The 17065-nt window shown below is 38.1% G+C and overlaps 1 protein-coding gene across 1 annotated transcript in view; it reads left to right on the forward strand.

Annotated features, from left to right (window-relative positions):
* The window catches only part of ACSS3 (acyl-CoA synthetase short chain family member 3), a 160283-nt gene that overhangs the window by 70103 nt on the left and 73115 nt on the right, over positions 1 to 17065 (forward strand). The window contains exons 6-7 of the mRNA XM_042947255.1: positions 579 to 659; positions 741 to 836. Of these exons, the coding sequence (XP_042803189.1) occupies positions 579 to 659; positions 741 to 836 (177 nt within the window). The remainder of the gene's footprint in view (positions 1 to 578; positions 660 to 740; positions 837 to 17065) is intronic.

Here is a 17065-nt window from a genome sequence, read left to right on the forward strand (position 1 = left end):
AGGTGAGGACTGATTTGTTGGAATTCTAGAATTCATCATTAAAGAATTGTTCAGCTCTAATACTGTGCTAGCACAATCCCTAGTGTAGCATTGTAACGAGGCTCCAGCTAGAACATGACTTTGCTTCTTCTAAGCATCCTATTAATATTCAATCATATAATGGAATAGCCATCCTTATGTTAGTCTGTTTGAAGAGCACAGCTACCTTTGATTTTTCTGTATACACCATTTGAGAATTTCCGTTTTCATTCTGGAAATATGCCTGCAAATGTAATGTTAATTTATGCCACCACTGGAAAAAAAATTTTTATTGCATGTAATTCTGTGACGTCGTAAGTTTTCTTTAGAAAGTCAAGAATGGTCTGTGAGAATGGATTCTACAAGTGAACTGATGTGGATATTATTAATGGGGGAACCAAATAAATATTGAAGTAAATACAGTTGGATGAAAACCAAATACGTACTTTATGGAATATAAAAGACTTTAAACAGGAACTTTTTGAGATGGATAGTGTGAAGGCAGAGAATCTTTTAACACATTGTTTATTGATGTTAACCTCATGTTTTCTCTCTTTTAGGGTGTGGTTAGACCCACTGGGGGATATGCTGTGATGCTAAACTGGACAATGTCTTCTATATATGGACTTAAACCTGGAGAGGTAATCATGGTTTTAAATTCATGTTACAGGAATATTTCTCTGATGAACGTATATGTATTTTATTACCTTCTTATTTTTTAGGTGTGGTGGGCAGCCTCTGACTTAGGCTGGGTTGTTGGACATTCCTATATCTGTTATGGACCTCTTCTACATGGGAACACAACAGTTTTATATGAGGTAATAAGATGAAATTAATACCATCTAAACAATTTTTTTAACTGAAGGTTTTAAAGAAGTGGTTTGTAAGTGGGAACTGAAAAATTTGGATTTGGGGCATGACACTTTTTTATATCTTCTTCCAGTTAAAAATAGGATATCAAAAGAGAATGGAATACAGACAATAATAGCCAGCTGTTAAAATTGTGCTGAACAAAACCAGCAAAAATTATATTATGAAAAACATACACTCATCAGCTTGATGTCTATCCCTAACAGATTTCTAGAAAGTATTATACAAAGGCATTGCAATAAAATAAATGTTTTTTTTAAAAATAAGGATTCTCTTTGAAGTAAACAAATTAAGCCTCAACACTGAATCCCTATTATGAATTATGGTGTTAGTAACATACATGTAACAGAGTTGAAGGTGCCATTGTAAGTATTTATATTTAGAAATATAAGCTGCCTTTAGAACTGAAGAACATACAATTCTTGTGCATTTACCATTGGCCTTTTATTACTTCTTGAGTTTATTTGAAACATGATTTTAATACTATGAAAGGGGCTTGGGTTTTTTTTTTTTTTTTTTTGGAATGATGTACTCAAGAGCAATGTAGATGCTTTATAAATATTTTTGTGTAAAGGAGTGAATGTAATAGCTACATTCTTAAACCTTTTATCTGAATTCTGGTTTCCTTCATACCAAGTGTAAATATCTTCAATTCTTTCTGATAACAAAACAAAGCTTTTTAGACCTTTGCCCACTTCTAGCTATCCCATCTTTATTTTCTTCGCCACTGAACTCCTTGAAAAAAAATACCCAGTTCACACTGTGTGAATTTCATATTCTTCTAGTTCCTCTTTATCCCACTGTGGTCCAATTTTTATCCACATGACTTCATAGAAGCTGCTGCAGCAGAGGTCAACAGTGACTTCTTAAGTGACCAAGTCAAAAGGTCTTCAATCTGATTTAATTTTCACTCTTTTAGTGCATCAACCATGCTATTTGCTGCAAGTAATTATTTCTCCTCCTGAGCTCCCTGCCCTTTTGCTATTTGTTCAGGCTGTTTCTTTTGCCTGGCATGACTTTTCCTGTGTCTTTCCTTCCCTTCCAATCTTGAAGACTCTGCTTAGACCTTATCATCTCTCCAAAGTTTCCATCTTATATTCTTTGGTTTTGTTTAGGGCCCTTTCCATGGTTCCATTGCCCCCTGAGCACATGTCTATCACTGAGCACTGAGCTGAGCACACTGGTTTGCTTTGTCTGTTTATATCCAGTAGAGTGTGAGATCTTCAAAAACCAGTCTCCCAGCACAGTGTGTAGCACACACTAAACACTCAATAAATGCTCATGGAACTAAATTGAGCTCCACTCCTTTGTTCTCCTCCTACCTCTCAAGACAGCTTGTCCTCCTTTTCCTCTCTTGGTTTCCCTTACTTTGGTCCTAAACACTGGAGGTTAGAAGGGTCTTATTCCTAACCTTCTTTTCTCATCATATATATATGTTTTGTAATCTCCATGCAGTTGGATTTGAGTAGTACAAATTAAACCAAGGCTTCTGTCTACTCCTGTCTATATCAGATCTTCCTGCTGAGCACCAACTTATTGTTAGACCATCTTTGGATGGTCCATACACATCTTATGCTCAAGATGACAACCTGAACTCACCATCTCCATTCTTCCCTGCAAAACACATTTCTTCCCATGTACTCTACAATGTTAATTTGACCTGCATTTACTCAGTTATCCAAACTAAGAATCAAGGAGTGATTCTAATTTCATTATCCTTACATATCACACCCTATTAGTCATTACATTTTGCTGAGTTTATATTTTAGTACCTATCAAGAGTATCCTCTTTTCCATGCCTCCTGCCGTATATTCAAAGCTGATATTCAGCTGCTATGCATATGTATGTTGTTGACTGGTGTGTGTTCTGTGTTTGACTTCTGATTTGACTCGTGCCTATGGTTTGCAGTTGTAGATTTCAGATTATCCTCAGATAATCCATCTAGAGCGCATTCTAACGGGTGCTCTTGCCTTTAAAGTTCCTTTCAGTCTACCTCTCCCCTAACTCCAGTTTCTGAGCTCTCCCTACTTATGTAATTATCTGTCTAAAATGCAAAAGCCAACATAGAACTTTGTTGCTTAAAATCCTTCAAAGGGTTAAGTTCTACTTCTGCAAAGACGAAGATGACATACTTTCCTCTATTCCTGTCTCTAAATAGGACTAAAAATCATAAGAATTATGTCTAGCGAAAACATTACAAGAGTAAAAGTTGGAGAGAAGAAGGGAAACTTGCTTTTAAGGACCTTGGGACCCAAGGAACAACATGGTGATAAGACCCTGGGTTTTATTTTTCCCTCATATATCTTATATTCACTGCTGAAAAAGCTGGTAACCCAGAAACACCAATAACAACAACAACAACAACAAAACACACACACACACACACACACACCCCTAAAAAATGTAAAGAAACATGATCTCTTAAGCCAAAGGAATAGGAAAAAGAAAGCCTAAGTAAAACGTAAAACTTTTAGATGGTTCTCCTCTAGGCAAACACCATAGAAAAATTCATGCTCTCTCTCCCCACCCCCAACAACAAAAGCTGAGCTTAGTCTTCCATATTTGTCAAGGTGTAAGGTAAGGAGGAAGTGTAACCCTCCATCTTCCCACAGGGGTATCAGAGAAGTTTGAACTAGGGAGCCAAGACTTTTATCCCTGCCAGGTGGTAATGAGGACCCCTCAAACTTGTAGTGACAGTGGAGACCATAGGAGTCTGGACTTATACCCCCTCCTGTCAGTAATGAGGTACCCCTCTTCCCATTAAGGTGGTATCAGGGAGCAGTTACTCTTACCTCACCCAGCCTGGGGGTTATCAGTGGAAGCCTACTGTTAGAAGTAGAACCCACCCAGAACAATGAGAAGCATCCTCCCACTTGGGTATCCGTGAAGGCCAAATGAGGAATCTGGATTTTTATCTTTACCTCTCCATTCCTTAATGGAGTGGAACCAAAGTAAAGCCATCTATAACAGAAGATGTAAATATGAGCCAGTCTTATAATATAATACACAAAATATCTAAGATTTGATGAAAAAAAAGTCACTCCTCATACCAGAAACTAGAACGATCTCAAGCTACTTGAGAAAAAACAATTTATAGAGACCAAAGGTTTTAAAGGAGCCATGATGAAAGTACTTCCACAGGGATTATGAGCATTCTTGAAACAAATGGCAAAATAGAAAGTCACACTAAATGTGTCGAAGTTATAAAGGACAACTGTATGGAAATCTTAGAACTGAAAATGACAATAACCTAAATAAAAACTCATTGTGTGTGTGTGTGTTGGAGGGGGGGTGTGGTGGTGAAATAAGTAAAAGGGATTAAGAAGTACAATCTTGCAGCTATCAAATAAGTCACAGAGATGAAAAATACAGCATAAGGAATACAGTCAATAATATTATAATAATGCTGTATGGTGACAGTGACAGATGGTGACTACACTTCTCATGGTGAGGATTATGTAATGTATATAAACTTGTCAAATCACTTTGTTGTATGCCTGAAACTAATATAACATTGTATGTCAACTATAACTCAATAATAAATTTAAAAAAACAAAACAAAACACCTCAGTGGATGGGCTCAATGCCAGAATGGAGGGAGGGGGAAGAAGAATCAGTAAACTGGAAGAAGGAACAATAGAAATTACCCAATGAAAACAAGAGAAGGAAAAGAGACTGGAAAGAAAAATTAGCAGAGCTCCAGGGACATGTGGAATGATGACACAAGATCTAGCTTTTTTGATATTCGTGTCATGAAAGGAGAGGAGAAAGGGGGTCGGGCTGAAAAAATAATGAAAATTTACACCTTCTTAAATGTAGCCAAAACTATACATCATAGATTCAAGAAACAGAGTAAACCTCCAGACCGGATTAGTCTACAGAAACACACACACACACACACACACACACACACACACACACACACACACACACACAAATCATAAATTTCTGAACACTAAAGACAAAAAGTAATCTTGAGACCAATGGGAAAGAAAGAATACCTTATCTATGAGGGAAAGCCATTTGAATGACAGGATTTTTCTTTGGAGGCCAGAGGAAAGTGACACATTTTTCAAGTTTGGAAAGTAAGGAATTGTCAATCCAGAATCCTATATCCATCAAAAGATACTTTGGAAATAAAGAAGAAAGAAAGATATTCTCAGGATGAAGAAAAACTTATAAGAATTTGTCACCACAGGCCTCCCTCAAAGGAATGGCCAATGGCCAGTACTTAATGGTAAAAGATTTAATACTCCTCCTATGTCTAGACCAAGGCTAGGATGCTCACTCTCACCCTCTATTTCAACATAGTTCTGGAAACAAAAACAAAAACATTTCAGAAAGGAAGAAATACAATTGTCTCTATTTGAGTCTGCACGATTATCTATGTAGAAAATTATAGAACATATAAAAACACATAATAAGTGAATTCAGTCAGGTCTTCGTGTACAAGATAAACACAAATATCAACTGTATTTCTGTATACTAGCAATGAACGTTTGTGGTTATGAAAAGGCAACAGGAGGAATCCATATGGAGATGGAACTGTTCTACATCTCACCTATATCAATATCCTGATTGTGATATTAAACTACAGTTTTGCAAACTGTTAGCACTGGGTAAATCTGAGTAAAATGTACATGGCATATTTGCAGGTGAATCTACAGTTAGCTCATATAAAAAGTTTAATTCAAAAATTAAAAAAAAATTAAAAATCTTCAAAGAACTCCTGTCTGTTAAAAAACATAATTCAAGCTTATTTGCCTGATACAAATGATTGATAGTCATCTGCCCTTTGCTATGTTTAAATCTTATTTCTGACTCAGCTTCCCACTTAATAATCCTGTTTTACAGGCACTTACGTGAACAGAACTGCCAGTATTAGCTTGTTCCTGACAGTAAAATTCCACTTGTTCTGATCATGTAATAGAGTGGTCCTTTTTCTTAAGAGATCAAGTTAAATATCATCTCCTATCTGATATTTCCTTTGCTTTTCTCAGGCTGATTGAGGTGTTCTTTGTGCTTCTATGGTATCTAGATACCTCTGACCTTGTAGATTCAGTGCTGTGATGCTGTAAACTTTAAGGGCAGGGGATGTTTGTCATTTCTGTACCTCCCCATGCCTGACACAGTGCCTTCCAGGTGGTAGGTAAAATTTGTTGTGTAAATGAACCATTTCTAAGGGGATTAACTGACAATGCAAGTGTGCAAAATGCAGGGAAAAAACTCACTCCATTAATTAAACAAAGCTAAAATAAACTGGAAATGAGTTCTGATTTGTCACCAGTCCAGCAGGTGAAAAAATATTGATTAACCTCCCCCAAATTATCATCCTATTTGTGCCCCAATGTTAAATGGATTACCAAATTAATATTATTTTATTTTTGTCTGGTTAGTATTTTTTATTTAAGAAGCCAAAATATACCATTAAAAAGTTAAAAATACATTCTTTTTATGGTGAATAGAATACTTCTTGTACTTCTCATAGGATTATCTCTTCTAAAGAGAAATAAAATCATATACATCTCAGTATGTTCAAAGTTTTATTTTCATTTTAAATGAGTTATAGAATTTCAAAGCTATAACATAGTTATTGAATTGGTGAGTGTGACAATATGTTTCCATATTGATGAATTTTGAGTTAATAAAAATTGATGTTCTGCAGTACTGGTTCATTATGTGCCCAAGTCATCTATGGTTCATAAAACATACCTCTTACTGAATGCAAATGGTTCGTGATATTTAATGAATGAATAATGAATGAATTTTTTTCTCAACAAAGATCACTTTTTTATATTCTGGAACTTAATACACATCTATAATTATATCGGCTGAAAAAACTTAAAAATGGATATAACTAAGTTGGATCATCAGTTTAATTTCTAGATATGTTAAGAGTCACCCACCTGAAATGATCTGTGTTTCGACATGAACACACACAGCGGATATTTAAATACAATTTTCTTTTCTGCCGTAGTGTACATATAGCTGTGCATCTGTAGAGTGAAAACATATTGGAAATTCTAACTGTGGGTTTGCCTTTAACTTCCTGATAATTAAACCAAATGAAAAAAAAATATATGTTTGTTTATTTTTGAGAGGGAGACAGTGCGAACCAGGAAGGGGCAGAGAGAAAGAGAGAGGGAGACACAGAATCCGAAACAGGCTCCAGGCTCTGAGCTGTCAGCACAGAGCCTGACATGGGACTTGAACTCATGAACCATGAGATCATTACCTGAGCCAAAGTCAGACGCTTAACTGACTGAGCCACCCAATCGCCTCGATAATTACCAAATTTTTAACACATTACTATTTCTTTCATTAAAACAAACAGTCCCACAGAAATCCTTGATTCCCTTATCCCCTTGCATTTAGAACACGGTCTTCATCTTTGAAGACTTGCCTGCACCCAGTAGTTGGAAGTTACTCTGTAGTTCTCACGTTGGCATCTGTCACCATCATTCCATAATAACAGTTTTTGATAATTTCCTAAGTTCTCTCTGTTTTTCCTTTTTTTTCCAATATATGAAAATTATTGTCAAATTGGTTTCCATACACCACCCAGTGCTCATCCCAAAAGGTGCCCTCCTCAATACCCATCACCCACCTTCCCCTCCCTCCCAGCCCCCATCAGCCCTCAGTTTGTTCTCAGTTTTTGAGTCTCTTATGCTTTGGCTCTCTCTCCCACTCTAACCTCTTTTTTTTTTCCTTCCCCTCCCCCATGGGTTTCTGTTAAGTTTCTCAGGATCCATATAAGAGTGAAAACATATGGTCTGTCTTTCTCTGTATGGCTTATTTCGCTTAGCATCACACTCTCCAGTTCCATCCACGTTGCTACAAAAGGCCATATTTCATTCTTTCTCATTGCCACGTAGTACTCCATTGTGTATATAAACCACAATTTCTTTATCCATTCATCAGTCGATGGACATTTAGGCTCTTTCCATAATTTGGCTATTGTTGAGAGTGCTGCTATAAACATTGGGGTACAAGTGCCCCTATGCATCAGTACTCCTGTATCCCTTGGGTAAATTCCTAGCAGTGCTATTGCTGGGTCATAGGGTCGGTCTATTTTTAATTTTTTGAGGAACCTCCACACTGTTTTCCAGAGCGGCTGCACCGTTTTGCATTCCCACCAACGCTGCAAGAGGGTTCCCGTTTCTCTACATCCTCTCCAGCATCTATAGAGACTATAGATTTGTTCATTTTGGCCACTCTGACTGGCATGAGGTGATATCTGAGTGTGGTTTTGATTTGTATTTCTCTGATGAGGAGCGACGTTGAGCATCTTTTCATGTGCCTGTTGGCCATCTGGATGTCTTCTTTAGAGAAGTGTCTATTCATGTTTTCTGCCCATTTCTTCACTGGGTTATTTGTTTTTCAGGTGTGGAGTTTGGTGAGCTCTTTATAGATTTTGGATACTAGCCCTTTGTCCGATATGTCATTTGCAAATATCTTTTCCCATTCCGTTGGTTGCCTTTTAGTTTTGTTGGTTGTTTCCTTTGCTGTGCAGAAGCTTTTTATCTTCATAAGGTCCCAGTAGTTCATTTTTGCTTTTAATTCCCTTGCCTTTGGGGATGTGTCAAGTAAGAAATTGCTACGGCTGAGGTCAGAGAGGTCTTTTTCTGCTTTCTCCTCTAGGGTTTTGATGGTTTCCTGTCTCACATTCAGGTCCTTTATCCATTTTGAGTTTATTTTTGTGAATGGTGTAATAAAGTGGTCTAGTTTCATTCTTTTGCATGTTGCTGTCCAGTTCTCCCAGCACCATTTGTTAAAGAGACTGTCTTTTTTCCATTGGATGTTCTTTCCTGTTTTGTCAAAGATGAGTTGGCCATACGTTTGTGGGTCTAGTTCTGGGGTTTCTATTCTATTCCATTGGTCTATGTGTCTGTTTTTGTGCCAATACCATGCTGTCTTGATGATTACAGCTTTGTAGCAGAGGCTAAAGTCTGGGATTGTGATGCCTCCTGCTTTGGTCTTCTTAAAATTACTTTGGCTATTCAGGGCCTTTTGTGGTTCCATATGAATTTTAGGATTGGTTGCTCTAGTTTTGAGAAGAATGCTGGTGCAATTTTGATTGGGATTGCATTGAATGTGTAGATAGCTTTTGGTAGTATTGACATTTTGACAATATTTATTCTTCCAATCCATGAGCACGGAATGTTTTTCCATTTCTTTATATCTTCTTCAATTTCCTTCATAAGCTTTCTATAGTTTTCAGCATACAGATCTTTTACATCTTTGGTTAGATTTATCCCTAGGTATTTTATGCTTCTTGGTGCAATTGTGAATGGGATCAGTTTCTTTATTTGTCTTTCTGTTGCTTCATTATTAGCGTATAAGAATGCAACTGTTTTCTGTACATTGATTTTGTATCCTGCAGCTTTGCTAAATTCATGGATCAGTTCTAGCAGACTTTTGTTGGAGTCTATCGGATTTTCCATGTATAATATCATGTCATCTGCAAAAAGTGAAAGCTTAACTTCATCTTTGCCAATTTTGATGCCTTGATTTCCTTTTGTTGTCTGATTGCTGATGCTAGAACTTCCAACACTATGTTAAACAGCAGCAGTGAGAGTGGGCATCCCTGTCATGTTCCTGATCTCAGGGAAAAAGCTCTCAGTTTTTCCCCATTGAGGATGATGTTAGCTGTGGGCTTTTCATAAATGGCTTTTATGATCTTTAAGTATGTTCCTTCTATCCCGACTTTCTTGAGGGTTTTTATTAAGAAAGTTGCTGAATTTTGTCAAAGGCCTTTTCTGCATCGATTGGCAGGATCATATGGTTCTTATCTTTTCTTTTATTAATGTGATGTATCACGTTGATTGATTTGCGAATGTTGAACCAGCCCTGCATCCCAGAAATGAATCCCACTTGATCATGGTGAATAATTCTTTTTATATGCTGTTGAATTCGATTTGCTAGTATCTTATTGAGAATTTTTGCATCCATATTCATCAGGGATATTGGCCTATAGTTCTCTTTTTTTACTGGGTCTCTGTCTGGTTTAGGAATCAAAGTAATACTGGCTTCATAGAATGAGTCTGGAAGTTTTCCTTCTCTTTCTATTTTTTGGAATAGCTTGAGAAGGATAGGTATTATCTGTGCTTTAAACATCTGGTAGAAGTTCCCTGGGAAGCCATCTGGTCCTGGACTCTTATTTATTGGGAGATTTTTGATGACTGATTCAACTTCTTTGCTGGTTATGGGTCTGTTCAAGCTTTCTATTTCCTCCTGATTGAGTTTTGGAAGTGTGTGGGAGGTTTAGGAATTTGTCCATTTCTTCCAGGTTGTCCAATTTGTTGGCATATAATTTTCATAGTATTCCCTGATAATTGGTTGTATCTCTGAGGGATTGGTTGTAATAATTCCATTTTCATTCATGATTTTATCTATTTGGGTCATCTCCCTTTTCTTTTTGAGAAGCCTGGCTAGAGGTTTATCAATTTTGTTTATTTTTTCAAAAAACCAACTCTTGGTTTCATTGATCTGCTCTACAGTTTTTTTAGATCCTATATTTATTTCTGCTCTGATCTTTATTATTTCTCTTCTTCTACTGGTTTTAGGCTGTCTTTGCTGTTCTGCTTCTGTTTCCTTTAGGTGTGCTGTTAGATTTTGTATTTGGGATTTTTCTTGTTTCTTGAGATAGGCCTGGATTGCAATGTATTTTCCTCTCAGGACTGCCTTCGCTGCATCCCAAAGTGTTTAGTTTGTTGTATTTTAATTTTCATTTGTTTCCATATATTTTTTAATTTCTTCTCTGATTGCCTGGTTGACCAACTCATTCTTTAGTAGGGTGTTCTTTAACCTCCATGCTTTTGGAGGTTTTCCAGACTTTTTCCTGTGGTTGATTTCAAGCTTCATAGCATTGTGGTCTGAAAGTATGCATGGTATGATTTCAATTCTTGTATACTTATGAAGGGCTGTTTTGTGACCCAGTATGTGATCTATCTTGGAGAATGTTCCATGTGCACTCGAGAAGAAAGTATATTCTGTTGCTTTGGGATGCAGAGTTCTAAATATATCTGTCAAGTCCATCTGATCCAATGTATCTTTCAGGGCCCTTGTTTCTTTATTGACCGTGTATCTAGATGATCTATCCATTTCTGTAAGTGGAGTGTTAAAGTCCCCTGCAATTACCACATTCTTATCAATAAGGTTGCTTATGTTTGTGAGTAGTTGTTTTATATATTTGGGGGCTCCCATATTCGGTGCATAGACATTTATAATTGTTAGCTCTTCCTGATGGATAGACCCTGTGATTATTATATAATGTCCTTCTTCATCTCTTGTTACAGCCTTTAATTTAAAGTCTAGTTTGTCTGATATAAGTATGGCTACTCCAGCTTTCTTTTGACTTCTAGTGGCATGATAAATAGTTCTCATCCCCTCACTCTCAATCTGAAGGTGTCCTCAGGTCTAAAATGAGTCTCTTGTAGACAGCAAATAGATGGGTCTTGATTTTTATCCATTCTGATACCCTATGTCTTTTGGTTGGCGCATTTAATCCATTTACATTCAGTGTTATTATAGAAAGATATAGGTTTAGAGTCATTGTGATGTCCGTAGGTTTCATGCTTGTAGCGATGTCTCTGGTACTTTGTCTCACAGGATCCCCCTTAGGATCTCTTGTAGGGCTGGTTTAGTGGTGACCCATTCCCTCAGTTTTTGTTTTTTTGGGAAGACCTTTATCTCTCCTTCTATTCTAAATGACAGATTTGCTGGATAAAGGATTCTCGGCTGCATAATTTTTCTGTTCATCACATTGAAGATCTCCTGCCATTCCTTTCTGCCTTGCTAAGTTTCAGTAGAGAGATCGGTCATGAGTCTTATAAGTCTCCCTTTATATGTTAGAGCACGTTTATCCCTCGCTGCTTTCAGAATTTTCTCTTTATCCTTGTATTTTGCGAGTTTCACTATGATATGTCGTGCAGAAGATCGATTCAAGTTACGTCTGAAGGGAATTCTCTGTGCCTCTTGGATTTCAATGCCTTTTTCCTTCCCCAGATCCGGGAAATTCTCAGCTATTATTTCCTCAAGTACACCTTCAGCACCTTTCCCTCTCTCTTCCTCCTCTGGAATACCAATTATGTGTATATTATTTCTCTTTAGTGCATCACTTAGTTCTCTAATTTTCCCCTCATACTCCTGGATTTTTTTATCTTTTTCTCAGCTTCTTCTTTTTCCATAATTTTTCTTCTAGTTCACCTATTCTCTCCTCTGCCTCTTCAATCCAAGCCATGGTTGTCTCTATTTTATTTTGCAGCTCATTAATAGCATTTTTTTAGCTCCTCCTGGCTGTTCCTTAGTCCCTTGATCTCTGTAGCAATAGATTCTCTGCTGTCCTGTATACTGTTTTCAAGCCCAGCAATTAATTTTATGACTATTATTCTAAATTCACTTTCTGTTATATTGTTTAAATCGTTTTTGATCAGTTCGTTAGCTGTTGTTATTTCCTGGAGATTCATTTGAGGGGACTTCTTCCATTTGTCATTTTGGATAGTCCCTGGAGTTGTGCGGAATTATGGGGCACTTCCCGTGTGCTGTCTTGAATAACTCGCGCTGGTGGATGGGGCCGCAGTCAGACCTGATGTCTGCCCCCAGCCCACCTCTGGGGCCACAGTCAGACTGGCGTGTGCCTTCTCTTCCCCTCTCCTAGGGGCGGGATTCACTGTGGGGTGACGTGGCCCGTCTGGGCTACTTGCACACTGCCAGACTTGTGGTGCTGGGGATCTGGCGTATTAGCTGGGGTGGATCGGCAAGGTGCACAGGGGCAGGAGGGGCAGGCTCAGCTCACTTTTCCTTTGGAGATCCGCTTCACTGGGAGGGAGTCAGACCCGCCCCCCCCTGAGGGATGGATCTGCAGAAGTACAGCGTTGGATGTTTGCGTGGTGCAAGCAAGTTCCCTGGCAGGAATTGGTTCCCTTTGGGATTTTGGCAGGGGGATGGGCGAGGGAGATGGTGCTGGCAAGCGCCTCTGTTCCCCGCCAAGCTGCACTCTGTTGTCCGGAGCTCAACAACTCTCCCTCCCGTTGTCCTTCAGCCCTCCCACTCTCTGAGCAGAGCTGTTAGCGTATAACCTTCCAGATATTAAGTCCGCTTGCTGTCAGAACACACTCCGTCCGTCCCCTCCGCTTTTGGCGGCCAGACTCGGGGGCTCTGCTTTGCCAGTGGGCTGCCCCTCCGCCCCGGCTCCCTCCCGCCAGTCCGTGTAGCGCGCACCGCCTCTCCGCCATTCCTACCCTTTTCCGTGGGCCTCTCGTCTGCGCTTGGCTCCAGAGAATCTGTTCTGCTAGTCTTCTGGTAGTTTTCTGGGTTATTTAGGCAGGTGTGGGTGGGATATAAGTGATCACAGGACGCAGTGAGCTCAGCGTCCTCCTACACCACCATCTTCCCAGAAGCCCTCTCTGTTTTTCCAAATGCTGATGGCCATTTTCAGTCCTACTAATACTTGGATTCTCAACCCTTGAAGGTTGTTGAATCTCTTCCCTTATAAGGCACACCCTTCTAGAAGCTGTTCTAGTGCTCATTCTCACTACAGGAATTTGCCCATTTGTTGCCTGAAATATATTCCTCTTAACCTTTAGATCTCAGCTCAAGTGTCTTTTCCTCCTGGAAGTCCTCTCTGACCTCTCTGATTAGCTGAAACTTGTCATCTCTCCTAAGTTCCTTATGTTTTCCCTCCTGGCTTGTGTCCCAGATACAGTTTCCTATTAGTTTATAGGCCCCTTTAATTCGCTTATTTGCCCCTGTCTGCTCTTTGAGAGGGAAGAGATCATCTTAACATTTACATACCATTAATTCTCAGCTACTAGACTTTAAAAAAAATAATAATCGTACTTTAATGTATATGTTTCATATATATTCAGTCACTTATAGCATAAGTATTATTTCTATTGAATTTTTTTGCAGTGACAGTTGAGTAATACACAAAACCTGGAAAGTGTGTGTAATAGGTGTCCTTAGCCTTGCTCTCCGCATGTATTTGGTTCCTACTAAATATTTGTTAAATAAATGCCTGGGTGAAGATATCAGTAAAAAAATAACTTGAGTTGTAAGTAAAGACCTGTCCCTCTGAGGGAGGAAAAGTAATTCTAATTATCTTTACCAGAGAATTTCATGAACAAATTAAATAAATAAGGTAATAGGTTACATTTTTAATAAGCAAAGATTTATTATTACTCATTGAACTGGACATATTTAATGTTTATTTATTTTTGAGAGAGGGAGAGAGAGTGTGAGTGGGGGAGGGGAAGAGAGAGAGTGAGACACAGAATCTGAAGCAGGCTCCAGGCTCTGAGCTGTCAGCACAGAGCCTGATGCAGGGGTCGAACTCACAGACCGTGAGATCATGACCTGAGCCGAAGTCAGACACTTAACTGACTGAGCCACCCAGGCACCCCTGAACTAGGCATATTTAAAGTGTACAATTTGGGAGGCCAGATTGGACTGCAAACCAATTCTGAGTAACTCAGACCTTATTTTTGAGATGAAGAAAATAAACAGTGCTTTTCAGAAACTTACTTTATTAATGGAGCACTGATTCCCACAGACTTGCTCCAACAATAGATAGACAAAGACATATTTGGTACAGCAGTTTTGTCAAAGAGGAGAAATTAAACAAACATTGCTTTAATATAGGAACTTTAATGTACAAACAACTTTAGCAACCTGGTATGTGTGTGCAGGCACATGTCTCTATTGGTAAGTGATGGTTATACTCAGATATGCTTTCTGGTTTCTGTCTTCTATTTTGTATCTGTCCCCTTTTTCAAAAAGCCTATCATCTGCAGAATCAAAACCCAACATTTCTTCTCAAGGTCTAAGAAATCTGCTCAGACCCCTTTTCTCCTCATCTCTCTTTGGGTACTAATGTACAAATGTATATCTTGTACATAAATTTCAATTACAATAATGCTGTGAAACCCAGGCTTCTGTAATGGCGGCAGTGTGGCTAAGCAAGAAAACTTTACTCAACAGACATCTATCTCCCCATTATAGTCCTTTATGATACTTTTTATTTCTGAAGCATCTGTTACATTGTCTGCTGTTTCTGATTTTATTTATTTTGAGTCTTCTCTCTCCCTAGTAGTCCAGCTAAAGGTTTATTGATTTTATCTTTTCCAACAACTCTTAGTTTTTATTTTTTCTATTGTTTTTTATTCTCTATTTGAAGTATTTCTACTCTAGTCTTTATTATTTCCTTGTTTCTGCTAACTTCCATCTTAGCTGTTCTTTAGATCCTTGAGATGTAAAGTTAGTTTGAGATCTTTCTCTCGCTTTTTTAATGTCAGGGTTTGTTGCTATAAACTTGCCTCTTAGTGTCACTTCTTTTGTTGCATCCCATAAGTTTTGCTATGTTGTGTTTTCATTTTCATTTGTCTCAAGATACTTTTAAAATTCTCTTTTGAGGGGCGCCTGGGTGGCTCAGTCAGTTAAGCGTCAGACTTCGGCTCAGGTCATGATCTCACAGTCTGCAGGTTCGAGCCCCACGTCGGGCTCTGTGCTGACAGCTCAGAGGCTGGAGCCTGCTTCTGATTCTGTGTCTCCCTCTCTCTCTGCCCCTCTCCTGCTCATGCTCTGTCTCTCTCTGTCGCAAAAATAAATAAAAACATTAAGAAAGAATTTAAAATTCTCTTTTGATTTCTCTATTGACCCAATTGCTGTTCAAGAGTGTGTTGTTTCCACATATTTGTGAATGTCACTGTTTTCTTACTATTGATTTCTAGAGTACAAAGTTTCAGTTATTTAAGAGGAATAAGTTCTGGAGATCTAATGTATAGCGACACGACTATAGTTTAAAATACAATATTGTATTTTGCTAAGAGGGTGGATTGCAAGTGTTCTCACCGCCCCCCTCCCACAAGAAAGAGTATACATGTATCAAAACACCAAGTTGCACATTTACAATTTTTATGTGTCATTATACCTCAGTAAATCTGAGAAAGATTATATAAAACTATGTGTACATAAAAATATACCAAAATATACTAAAATAGGCTTTGCCTTAAAAAAAAAAAGAAAGTAGCATACTGTTGTTGGCTAAATTACCTAGAATGGAATGCTAGATATTGGTCTCCTTAACTTTAGCTTGACATTAAGTCATAAACTAGTTAGTATGCTTGATCTTGATATGGCAGTTCTCATTTTTATGTAATAACTGTATCCTTGGAAGTCCTCAAGGAAGGAAAGCTTGCTCTCATTTTACGTTTGTTTGCATTTCACAAACTCTACACTTCATAACAGCAAGCCATTTCAATAAACTCTTATGCATGCTCACTAAATTAACCAGGACCAATGGCTGTCTGTTAATTCAACAATTAGCTTTGAAGATATATCCTATATTCCTCCTTCTCAGACAATAAATTAGTTAGAGGAGGTAGAGGATTTATTTAAGATTCTGAATTGTAGTATAGGAGCATGGTTACTGGACTGGAAATACGAACACCTGTGTTATTTATCTTGCTGTGCTTTTATCTACCTATATGACGTTAGGCAAATTAATTCAACCTCCTGGGGAATCTGTTTCTTCATCATTGAAGCTAGAGGATTGACACATGGTCTCCCCATTCTGCACTTCCGTGAATCTTCTCCAAATCAATTTTTTTTCTAGAATAAGTATATTATTTGGTAACATGTTTTAAATTTTAATTCTGGAATTCATTTCAATTTTTTCCCTAGAGAATGATACTGACTCTTCAAATGTATTACTGAAGATTTCATTCTAAATTAGTGAAATTAAAAAAACCATTTTTTAAATGTTTATATATTTTTGAGAGAGAGACAGAGTGTGAGTGGGGTGGGGGCAGAAAGAGAGGGAGACACAGAATTTGAAGCAGGCTCCAGGCTCCAAGCTCTCAGTGTGCTGAGCCTGATGCGGGGCTCGAACTCATGAACCATGAGATCATGACCCGGGCCGAAGTCGGATGCTTAACCGACTGAGCCACCCAGGTGCCCCCCAAAATTTTAATGTTTGAGAGGCAGCATAACAGTTAAGACTTCCATTGTAAGATTCCTGAAACTTCTATGTATTATTTGTTTGGCCTCAGATAAGTTGCTTAACTGCTCTCAGACTCAGTTTTCTCATCTATAAATGTCAATATTAATATTACTTTTCAAAAACATAACAGTATTTTTCTCATATATCATTAAATTGGTTAATCCATGAAAAGCCCT

The sequence above is a fragment of the Panthera leo genome, chromosome B4 (assembly GCF_018350215.1).
Source record: "Panthera leo isolate Ple1 chromosome B4, P.leo_Ple1_pat1.1, whole genome shotgun sequence".
In the NCBI taxonomy this organism is placed as follows: domain Eukaryota; kingdom Metazoa; phylum Chordata; class Mammalia; order Carnivora; family Felidae; genus Panthera; species Panthera leo.